A 12203-nucleotide genomic window follows, 5' to 3' on the forward strand; every position below is an offset into this window, starting at 1 on the left:
GGGACTATGTATAAACACTGCTGTAATTTCTACATGGTGAAACTAAAATATATAAAAAGTAGCCTTTATTAAGATCTGACAATGTGCACTTTAACCACATGTGATTTTTTTTTCTATTACAAATCTCAAATTGTGGAGTACAGAGGCAAATAAATAAATGATGGGTCTTTGTCCCAAACATTATGGAGGGCACTGTTATTTTTTCTTTCTATTCTCTGGCTGAGAAATTCTTCAATACAAATGTTCACACATTGATGCAGAGAGGAGTGGACTGGTGCAGGACATTAGAATCAGTGACATTTCTATAATGGCATAGAAGAGTGGAGGTAGTTGAACTGAATGAGTAAGGTTCAGAATTTGTCGCAACATCTATTTATATTGGAATGAAGCAGGGCGACTGATTTAGGAAGACAATAACCTGAAACAGAGGGTGTGTACTTCAATGCCAGTTTATGTATAAACCCCTCAGTGCTGACATTTAAAGTGATGGTGTATTATGAACTGCAAAAGTTATAATAGGTAGATAAACAACCATTTTTAATGCATAATCATCAAATCACTCGGAGAGATTACAAAATAATCTAATGCAAGATATTAAGCAAATCCGATGATCTAATGTTTAGAGTGAAGGAGTCAAATCATAAGGAGCCTCAGCCCAAAACTCCAACCAGAACGAAGAAGATGGTGGTAAATTACTTGCTGGATTTGTAGAAGAATATTCAGATGGTAGACACACAGAGGCAATCATTAATAAACCTTTTAATGCTAGAACTGAATTGAATTATAAAAATATAAAGTATTGTGTTTCATTGTTTTAATTAATGAATATTAATGAATGGATATTAATGAATGCATATTAATGAAATATAATGATAATTTGATGATATAGTGAAAGCTGTTTAGCAACAGACTGGATTGTTAAAGATTGTTAAAAAGGTAGCCTGAATGATAAGCAGGAATTTACTCCCCATGTTGACAGTGAATCTTTGGTAAAATGACCCTGATAATTGCAAGCTTTGCTGCTTTGATGATATTGTAACAGCTCAGCAGTTTGGTTAACCACATGGGGAGGGTGTAAAGAATAAACTAGTGACAGCATTAAGTGAATGAAAATGTTGGAGAATTTATACTTTAAATAGAAGATTATTTTGCGAGGCTGTACCTCCTCTCACTTATCTGGAGTAACCCCCTTCAGATAATAGATCCAAGATATGGCTGTTAGGGCTCCCTCCGACTGCAGACTTGATACTACCAGCTTGCCGATGATGGGTGATTTTGGGGTGCTGGCAGTAGCTTCGAAGCCGATGATCAATGCTTGGCTTTTCTTTGGTCGGAAAGTTTCCATCTGTTTGCAGATAAACACTGGATTATCCGTCTGGAAGGAATAGGTCATCACCTGCGGGAATATGTTCTTAAATGGGATGGAAGTGGTGGATCCAGCGCGGATGGAGAAGGGCCCCTGAGGTTTGGCAGGCAGGCACAGGCCATACAGAGGGATGCTGTATTTGCCTCCGATGGTTGAGACGACGTGGAGAATGGCTCTGGACTTGCCCAGCTGGAGAGGCTCATAGGTCACCTCCACACTCACCTCCGTACCACCAGGGGAGGCTGGGGGGACAGAGGTACCCTTGTCCACAAGGAACTCGGAACTTTCAATCTGCGGAAAGAAGCACAGAATGAGCTTTGATGACAGTAATTTATATCCCTCAGCTCCTGCAGGAACTGTATTTCCAAATTATTTTCTTTTAAAAACAATTGACGACATTTTTAGGTTAATATGAGAGATAAGATGGCAGCAATTTCATGTGAAAGGGGGCACAAAAGTTTGCAGATGCTGGAATCTTCAGGAAAAGCAATGTGCAAGATGAATTCAGCAGGTCAGGCTGCCGAACATTGTCTGCCTATTTCCCTCCACAGATGCTGCCTGACCCACTGAGTTCCTCCAGCACTTTGCTTTTGGCTCAGTATAGACAGGGTGTGGGTAAGAAGTACACTTCCCACCACTCTACCCCAATTTCTCCAAACAAAATTCGTCAGACTCTGGGAATCTCAAGTAAAAATAGAAAATGTTGGAAACACTCAGCAGGGCAAGCAGCATCTGTGGGAAGAACAGCTGAGTGAACATTTCAGGTTGAAGATGGTTTGCTTGAACTGGGAAAGCATCCGTTCCCATGACAACCCTCCCCTCATCCAATTCCCTTCGTCCTATTTATCCCATCTGCACCCTCTCCAACTTAAAATGACATCTTCTCTCCACAATTCTGATGAGGTTTTCTTTGACCTGAAATGTTAACTGTTACCATCACTACAGTGCCACCTGACCTGCCGAGTGTTTCCATCATTTTCAGCTATTACTTTAATGAGTGTTCCTTCCCTGCCCATGCTCTCTCTCATCTTGTAGCTTCCTACCCCAATTAGCACCGTCCCAGTCAGAGAGAGATGCAGCGTGGAAACAAGCTTTTCAGCGCACTGAGTACTGCATTAATTATACTAATCCTTTTTATTTCGTTTAGTTTTTAGTTTAGAGATACTTCATGGAAACAGGCCCCTCGGCCCACCGAATCTACGCCAACCATTGAGCACCTGCACACTAGTTCAATGTTATCCCACTTTCATATCCTAACACTAGGGCAGTTAACAGAAGCTAATTGACCTAAACCTAAGTGTTTGGAATGTGGGAGGACACTGGAGCACCCGGAGAAAACACACACGGTCACAGGGAGAAAGTATAGACTCCGTACAAACGGCGCCCGTGGTCAGAATTGAACCTGGGTCTCTGGCGCTGTAAGGCCATAACTCTACTGCTGCACCACTGTGCGGAACTGTGTTCCCATCAACTCCTCCCCAGATTCTACTGCTCATCCTCACACTAGGGACAGCTCAGAACAGGCAATTAAGCTACCAACTGGCATGTACCTAACTAAACCTAGACAATCACAGGAAAAACATTCAAACTCCTCACAGACAGCAACTGACGTCAGATTTGAACCTGGGTCTATGGCGCTGCGAGGCAGAAGCTCTACCATCTGCCCTGTGTTCTTGTTCTCCTACTCAAACCCAATTCAGAGACACCACTCACAGGTCTTTTCTCCTTGTCCAAACAGAATGGATCCAAACAGATCGGTAGGCAGTGTGCTGATGCTTTACACGAAGTTCACCACATGCAGCCCACAGGTTGGCCATCTCAATGAGTGGGTGAACTGCCTTGCCCCCAGAAATACCTTGACAGCTGGTGAAGCTGGAGAGGTGACTGAGCCAGGTCTCAATTTTCACAAACGGTCTCAATTTTCGCAAACATTTAAAATATTCATCAGATTTAGTAAAATGAACTATACCAGGAAAAATTGACATTTAAAATATTGAAAATCAAAATAAAATATAAATAATTATGTTACCTAAACATTTAAAGCAACAACATAATTTAAATTAACTCAGTTAATTCAGGTTCAGGAAACTACCTGAAATGTATCTGAATCCCTCATAGCTGCTCCTCTTCCCTGAAACAAAGGCGGTCTCTGAATTTCTGCGAGGCTTCACCTGCTGCATGCAAGGAAGGTCAGAGCTCCCAAGTAGATATGAGTGGCCCTCACAGAGTGGCGGATGGAAAGAGTGCATGTCATACAGTGCACCCCAGGTATTGCATTTGTAGAAAATCGCCTGCACTGTGACCATCCATAACACAAACTCTATTATCCCCATTTTTTTCAACATTAATGCTATCTAGGATATATGATCTGTAGGCAAGGGAATTCTGATTGTATTGTGGGCAGAAGAGAAAGAGTTATTGTTTTAATTAACTATAAATGGATAAAAAAATATTGTAATGAATAAACAATTGTGGTGCTCAATGTCTTAAGGTATATGAAGGTAGATAAATCTCCTGGCCAAGATTAAGTATATCCAAGGACAATGTGGGAAGTTGGAGAAGAAATTGCAAGAGCCCTGGCTGAGATATATGAATCATCATATACAGGTGAGGTGCCGGAAGACTGGAGGATGGTTAATGTTGCGCTTCTATGAAGGGCTGCAAGGACAAGCCTGTTGTCTCACTGTTAGACCAGTGAGCCTAACATCTGTGGTAGGCAAGTTACTGGAGGGATCCCATGACTCCATTCAAGGACCTCGACAGTCCTTTCAGATGAGGCAGAGCTTCACTTGCATCTCATCTACTGTATCCGCTGTTCCAGGTGTGGACGCCTATATATCGGCGAGACCAAGCGCAGGCTCTGCGATCGTTTCGCTGAACACCTCCGCTCAGCCCACCATCATCATGGAGGTCAACAGGATCTCCCGGTTGCTAAACACTTTAACTCCCCCTCCTATTCTCATAGTGACCTTCCTGTCCTTGGCATCCTCCACTGTAATAGTGAGGCCGAATGCAAACTGGAGGACCAACACCTCATATTTTGCGGTATGAATATTGATTACTCTAATTTCAAGTAACCCTTGTTTTCCATCTTTCTCCGTTCCTCCCCCATCCTAGTTGTCCAACTAGTTCTACTGTCCTGATTAAATATTACTGATTGTATGCCTCATTATCCTTTTTCATCTGTCATTTTTGATCTGTCATTTCCACACCTTACCCTTCCATATCTCTAGATCCTCTCCCTTGAATGGTCTTGACCAAAACGGCAGCCATTCCTTCTCTCCAGAGATGCTGCCTGTCCCACTGAGTTACTACAGAATTTTGGGTCTATATACTGAGGGAGAAGACATATAGGCATTTGGGAAGTCAGGGGCTAATTGGGGGTAGTCGGCATGGTTTTGTACGTGGCAGATTGTTGAAAAGTTTAAAAGTAACCAAAAAGCTTGATGAGAGAAAAGCTATATGGACTCTAGAAAGGTGGGCTGCTCTGGAAGGGTACATTGCATGAGATCCAGGGAGAGATAGCCAATTGGCTTCATGGAAGGAAGTAGAGGGTGATGGTAGAAAGTTGTTTTTCTGACAGGAGGACTGTGACTAGTGGCGTGCCTCATGGGTTAAACCAGGGCAGGACCTTCGTAGTGAACCAGGGCAGTGGGAAATGGCATAGAGCAGATTGATCCAGGAGAACCAGTACATAATTCCTTGAAAGTGTTGGAACAGGTAGACTGGGTCATCAAGAAGGCTTTTGGTACATTTTCTTTACAAGCAGAATGGTAGGTGCCTGCAATATACTACCAAGGGAGGTGGTGGAAGCAGATAGGTTAGCAACAATGAAATAGCATGTAGACATACCCATGAACAGGCAAGGAATAGAGGGATATGGACCTTGTGTAAGCAGATAGTAATAGTAGACTGACATCACTATCAGATGGGCTGAAGAGATTGTTCTGTGCTATGTTCTCCTGCTACTTGCGAGCCAAAGTTGACATCATATACTACTGACTCTCCAACCTCCAACAAATTATAAATACTCTTAATGGCAACGGTCCCTACCTTGCAATGGTACTCGACCTTTTGACGAGAGAAGTTGATAAATTTGGCGCAGAGGACCTGGCTGCTCCCGAAGGTGGTGCGGAAGTAAAGTGGCCTCTCGTGTCCAGCAGGCATGGCTTTCAGGAGCAGGTCGTACTGGAAGATGCCCAGATCATTGTTGTTCAGGGTGAGGCGGCTGCTGCTCTCACCCACTCTCAGGGGCTGATATTCAAAGGTCAGGATACCCTATCAACAGAGAAAAGCATAATGAGATTTTTTTCACAGCCGACCAATTGTGCAGCTATAAGCTGAGAGATAGCATCAAGTTCAGAATCAACTGGAACTTTGCCTTGTGAAAATTAAAAAACTGTTGATACTAATAAATTTAAATAAAAATACAACAGAAAATGTTGGAAATACTCAGTAGGCCTGGCAACATCTGTGGGAAGAGAAACAGAGCTATTGTTGCGTCTTCAGAACTGGGAAGAAGATAAAAGAAACATGTTCAACTGCAGGGATGCAGGGATGATGATGATGTCACGGATACGGTAAAACTGGTGTGACCATGGGGATAAGCTGAAAATAAGGTTATCTGGTCAATCAGTAAATGGGTTAGCAGTTAGAGTGAGAACATGGACAAAATAATGTAGGAGTTGCAAATTGCAAAGCAGACAGGGCTGCAGATCAGACTGGTATGTCCTCCACTGTCAGAGGGGAAAAAGGTGCTGGTAGGAGAATAACAGCCATTTTGTGAGGTATTATTTTACCTTGTTCTCCTTTTGTTGCTTTCTTTTCTTTTTTTTTTTAAATTAACTCCTTACAACATGGGAGGAGATGTCTCCTCATGTTCACATCAACTCTCCCCAGTGGCCATAAAGGGGCCTTTTTCTGGTTGACTGCCAGTAACTAGCGGAGTTCCGCAGGGCTCGGTGCTGGAGATGTGGATGAAGAGATTGAAGGCTTTGTGGCCAGGTTTGCGGATGATACGAAAATAGGTAGAGAAAATAGTGTAAAGAAAGCAGGGATTCTGCAGAAGGACTTGGACAAGTTAGGAGAATGGCAGAGAAGTGGCAGATGGAATATAATGTAGCAAAGTGTGGAATGATGCATTTTGGTAGTAGACTATTTTCTAAATGGGGAGAGAATCCTGAAATTGGAGGTGCATACGGACTGGTGCAGAATTCTCAAAACATTAATCAGCAAGTTGAATCGGTAATAAAGAAAGAAAACTCAATGCTAGCATTTATTTCGAGAGAGCTTGTATACAAAAACAGAGATGTAATGCTGAGGCTCTATAAGGTGCTGGTCAGGCCACATTTGGAGTATTGTGAGTAATTTTGGGCACCATAATCAGAGGAAGGATGTGCTGGCTCTGAAGAGAGGGTCCAGAGAAGGTTTACAAGAATGATCCCAGGATTGAGTGCATTAACATATGATGACGTTTGACGGCCGCCTTTAGTCCTGGACTCTCCCACTAGTGAAATCATCCTCAAAACATCCACGCTATCCAAGCCTTTCACTATTCTGTACGTTTCAATGAGGTCCCCCCTCATTCTTCTAAACTCCAGCGGGTACAGGCCCAGTGCCGTCAAATGCTTATCATATGTTAACCCATTCATTCCTGGGATCATTCTAGTAAACTTTCTCTGGACCCTTTCCAGAGCCAGCACATCCTTCCTCAGATTTAGCGCCCAAAATTACTCACTAGTCCAAATGCGCCTTCTAGAGCCTCAGCCTGACTCATTGAAATCTTATGGAAATTTGACTTTACACAAATTCTAAGTTTTTTAATACTTTTTCAATTATAAAAAAAAATTCTGCCAATCAAATAGATCACGACACGCCTTTCAAGAGAAATAATGATAATAAAATGCTTTGTGATGTTCATTAACAACCAGATACAGTATATGTTCTATTAGTTTAATCATGGGTGTTGTTAGGCAAATATTTGATGAAATGTAAATCATTATAATAAGTATGCGCAATGCAAAATTATAATTGTAGCCACAGATAAAGGATGTTTCTGGTTTATGAAGAAATTGGCTTACAGATGGACCTCCGGAATGAAGCCCTTACGGATCTCTTATAGACCCCAGGACTGCATGTACAAGATCTCTCCCATTAGACTCCCAGCCCTGGTGCAGGGAATTGACCTGCAATGTTGACCATGCCTTTGCCTCTGCAGATGCTGTTCGATCCAGTTGTTATTCCAGAAGTTTCTATTTTTGCTTTGTTTTATCCTGACAAGCCACTGCTTTATACCAACAGCCCAGTGTCCTGCTAAAACATCCTGGTGCTTTTACCTTAGCCTGCGGTGGGACTATCAGCTGTGTCGGGAGACTGATATCTGAAACTCGACACTCAGTGATGAATACAGTTGGGACAGTGAGTGGGTTCTCAACCTCCACTGTGCCTGTGGTGCTCTGACGAACCGGTGTAATCAACTCAATGGTGCTGATTATTCCTGGAGGGGTCGATTTAATGTTTAGAATGTAGAACAGATATTCAAGCGTGGACTCATTGCGGAAGGTCACCTGTGGAGACAGAACATGAAAAGATTCAGTTCAGTAGCCATTTAAATACAAGTTATATTCTGATAACGGCACCCAAAAAAACACTGAACAAATTCAAATGTCTCCCTTTTAATCATTACAGCTTGATGGATTCTGCGTTGTATGAATCACACACATTATGCATTCCAGTCCTCTCCTTTCGCTTATCTCCCACAGAATGAGATTTGTACGTTGGTTAGTCAAGTGTGGATTCGCAGCCAGGGTCCCTGCAGGAAACCCCTCTGGTGCAGAAAGTGTGAAGAATCACTGAGTTAAAGGAAGTGTATGGAAATAAGGGCAAACAACATGCAAAGCACCATAGCGATGGAGACTGGGTAAAGAATTCCTTACATAAAAAATCAATAAGCTAAACAATATGCAAAAAATGCACCTTATGCCTATGAAAACATTTTTATTTCATAAAAATCCTCGTTATTTTAAATGTCTGCATTAAATCTCCTCCGTATGTTCTCTCCTGTAAAGTTTAAACTCTTTCTTTCCACTGCTTTTCACCGTGTGGCAGAGACTTGCTCACCTTTACAGAGATGTTTACTTCTTTGTAACTGAAGAAGGTGAGTCTGTAATCCCGCTTTGAAGATCCAGGAACATCAATGTAGTCCAGACCTTTCAGTGTGGTGGTGCTCTCAATTCGTTCTGGCTTGATCAGGTCTGTAACAGCTCGGAACCTGTTTGCCACATCACAGCAAGGAGTATTTCAGTTTAACACTTACGGGAATGCACTTCCTTCTGGAAGTTTCATCCGTCTCTTAACTTGAATTTGGAAAAGGTGTCGCTAAGAATGCATGTTCAACTCAAGTCACCAGGCAGGCACTATTTGCCTGCAGAGACAAAGAAACTCATTGTACTTCCAAACAACTCAATATCTGCTGACAGTGGGGATGATAGAAAAGGGTAGTGTGGGAGAGAATCACTATGGGGTGGGAGGAGAAGGGGTAACCCAGATTGGAACTGCAGGGGAGAGAGAGACGTCGAAGTGGGAACTACAATAGATTGTAAGAAGAAAGAGGAGCAGGCCATTTATCCCTTTGTGCCTGATCTGCCAGTCAAAAAAATGCTGACACATTTTTCATGTTAGCATGACTTCCTGCACTAACTCAATATCTAAATGTTCCTGATATTAAAACTCTATTAAACTATTGGAGTGCACATAGTTCTATTTTCCCTTTCCTCATTCTGAAATTTTCACAGTCCTCAGGCTTACTGAATTCTTTGGTCATTTTTTATAAGCCTTTTCTTTTGATTTACTACTAAATTTAACAGTCATAGAGTCATAGAGTCTTACAGTGTGGAAAAGGGTCCTCCGGCTCAACGTTCACACCAACCAACATGACCCATCTACATTAGTCCCACGCTTGTGTTTGGCCTACATCGCCCTGTCTTATCCATGTACCTGTCTAATTGCTTCTTAAATGTTGCGATAGTCCCTGCCTCAACTACCTCCTCCGGCAACTACCTCCTCCAAACAGCCACCACCCTTTGTGTGAAAATGTTACCCCTCAGATTCCTAAAAAATCTTTCTCCCTTCACCTTAAACCTATACCCTCTGATTCTGGACTTTGTGCATCTATTCCTCTCATGATTTTATACACCTCTGTAAGATCACCCCTTATCCTCCTACACTCCAGGGAATAGAGTCCCAGCCTGCTCAACCTCTCCCTATAGCTCAGACCCTCGAGTCCTGACAACATACTTGTAAATCTTCTCTGCACCTTTTCCAACTTAACAATATATTTCCTATAACATGGTGCCCAGAACAAAACACAATACTCTACATGCAGCCTCACCAACATCTTATATAACTGCAATATGACCTCCCAACTTCTATACTCATTACTTTGACTGATGAAGGCCAATGTGCCAAAAGCCTTTTTGACATCTACCCGTGATGCCACCTTCAAATAAATATGTACCTGCACTCTTAGATCCCTCTGCTCTACAATACTTCCCAGAACGCTACCATTCACTGTGTAGGTCATGCCCACGTTATTAGACTTTCCAAAATGCAACACCTTACATTTTCTTTATTAAATTCCATCAACCATTCCTCAGCCTGTCTCACCAACATATCAAGACCCTGCTGCAATTTTTGACAACCATCTTCACCATCTGCAATACCACCCACTTTTATATTAGCTGCAAACTTGCTAATCTTCCAAGTACATTCTCATCCAAATCATTGATATAGATGACAAACAGTAATGGGCCCAGCACCGAACCCTGAGGAACGCCACTAGTCACAGGCCTCCAGTCCAATCTTCCACTATCACCCTCTGCTTCCTTCCATCAAGCCAATTTTCTATCCAGTCAGCTATCTCTCCTTGGATCCCATGCACTCTAACCTTCTAGAGCAGCCTACCATGTGGAACCTTGTTGAATGCTTTGCTGAAATCCATATATATAACATCTACAGCTTTGCCCTCTTCAGTCTTTTTGGTCACATCTTCAAAAAACTCAGATTTGTGAGACAGGACCTCCCACGTACAAAAACATGCTGACTATCCTTCATTAATTAGCCCTTATCCATCTAAATGCATGTATATCATATACCTCAGTATACTCTCCAGTAACTTTCCGACTACAGATGTTAAGCTCACTGGCCTATAGTTCCCAGCCCTTTCCTTGCAGCCCTTCTTGAATAGAGGCACAATAGAGTAGAGGCACTACATTTGCTACCTCCCAGTCTTCCGGCATCTCTCCTGTATTTAATATCTATATAATTAAAAGTGTCATCTTGACCACTTCCTGTTTGCGCTGTATATTGATTTTAGAAAAAACACTACCATATATCGCTATGATTTTTGGCCATCTTACTCACAATCCTCCTCCGCTGAGCAGGCCCCGAGGATTTTTCCCATCGATGAAAAATAAAAAAGTTATGAGTGTTTATAAAACTTTGAGATCCTCTCGCCTGTCAATCATCGCGATGAAGGTAACGCCGCTTCCGGGGGAGGGGGGGCAGGGCTATAAAACCCCGGATGCCTGGACGTGACTCAGTCACTCAACAAGATCACGAGGGAGAGGCCACGACTTTCATTCTAAGCTGTGAATCAACTGAACTGTGATTCTGCAATGTACTTGCAATAAATGATTTGTTAGCCCTTAATGACAATGCCATGAGTTGTTTGGCCTGCTGCCCTGCCTGTGCCTTAAACTGTAATGCTTTATTAGGTCCGACTGTGTTTGGTTCAAAAGTCCTGCTCATTTTGTGACTTCCGCTTAGTGGACAGGTCGTGCTGATAACGTAATTTCCAGTGAGTGCAGAGGTCGTGCTGATTGCAGAAGTTCCGCTGACTGTGGAAGCCCCAAAGTGGGGAAGCCTTGCTCAGCCATGTGATATTCAAGAATGTGTGTGTGCGTGTGTGTGTGTTTTTTTTTCTTTTCTGGCAGTTTCTCAGCCTATTTCAATCTTGACTGCACTTTTGTATGATTGTTTAGTCCATTCCCAAGTACAGAGGCGTCTTCAATGCAGTGCCCCTAGTGGCACTCTTGACCAAAGCCTCAATTTCCCTTGTTAACTAAGCTTCCTTACGTTTGCCTGCCTTGCCATATACTCTAATAGGGACGTGCATGGCTTGAGCTCTTGTCAGCACAGTCTTAAAAACATCCCATTTTCCTGATGTTCCTTCTCCTTCAAACAACCTACTCCAATCAACTTGAGCGAGTCACTCTCTCATATCAGCAAAGTTGGCCTTACCCCAATTTAGCATTTTAACTCATGGCCCCTCACTGTACCTATCTTAAACTAATTGAACAGTGGTCACCAAAAGGCTCATCCACAAACACCTCAGCCACGTGCCCATCCCAATTTTCCAAGAGTAGACCAAGTGTTGCCTTTGTTCTTGTGGACCCCTCTACATATTGCCAGAGAAAACTTCCTAAACATTTTTGACAAATTGCACCCATCTAAACCTTCCTCACTGTGATATTTCCAGTCAATATTCCGAAAGTTAAAATTCCCTAGTAAGACAACCTTATTTGACCTGCAGTTGTCTGCAATCTTCTGGCATATTTGTTCTTCCAATTCCCATTGACAATTTGGGTGCTTGTAGTACACTCCCAGCAAGGTGATCATCACTTTCTTGTTCCTCAACTCAACCCTTATAACCTCACTAGACGAACCGTCCATAATGTCACCACCGACCACTGCCGTGACATCCTCCTTAACCCATAATGCAACACCTCCTCCTCTTTTACCCTCACCTATGTCTCATCTCAAGCCTGCCCATCTCTTA

General features: G+C 42.6%; 1 protein-coding gene across 1 annotated transcript in view; it reads right to left on the reverse strand.

The window, feature by feature from the left end:
• Positions 1–381: 381 nt before the first annotated feature.
• Positions 382–12203, reverse strand: part of LOC116982984 (hydrocephalus-inducing protein homolog) — a 204439-nt gene continuing 192617 nt past the window's right edge. The window contains exons 56-59 of the mRNA XM_033036517.1: positions 8486–8636; positions 7702–7932; positions 5420–5644; positions 382–1657 (exon numbers count right to left, since the gene is read on the reverse strand). Coding sequence (XP_032892408.1) covers positions 1169–1657; positions 5420–5644; positions 7702–7932; positions 8486–8636 — 1096 coding nt within the window. The 3' untranslated portion in view covers positions 382–1168. The remainder of the gene's footprint in view (positions 1658–5419; positions 5645–7701; positions 7933–8485; positions 8637–12203) is intronic.

Source organism: Amblyraja radiata, chromosome 17 (assembly GCF_010909765.2).
Source record: "Amblyraja radiata isolate CabotCenter1 chromosome 17, sAmbRad1.1.pri, whole genome shotgun sequence".
NCBI classification, from domain to species: Eukaryota; Metazoa; Chordata; class Chondrichthyes; order Rajiformes; family Rajidae; genus Amblyraja; species Amblyraja radiata.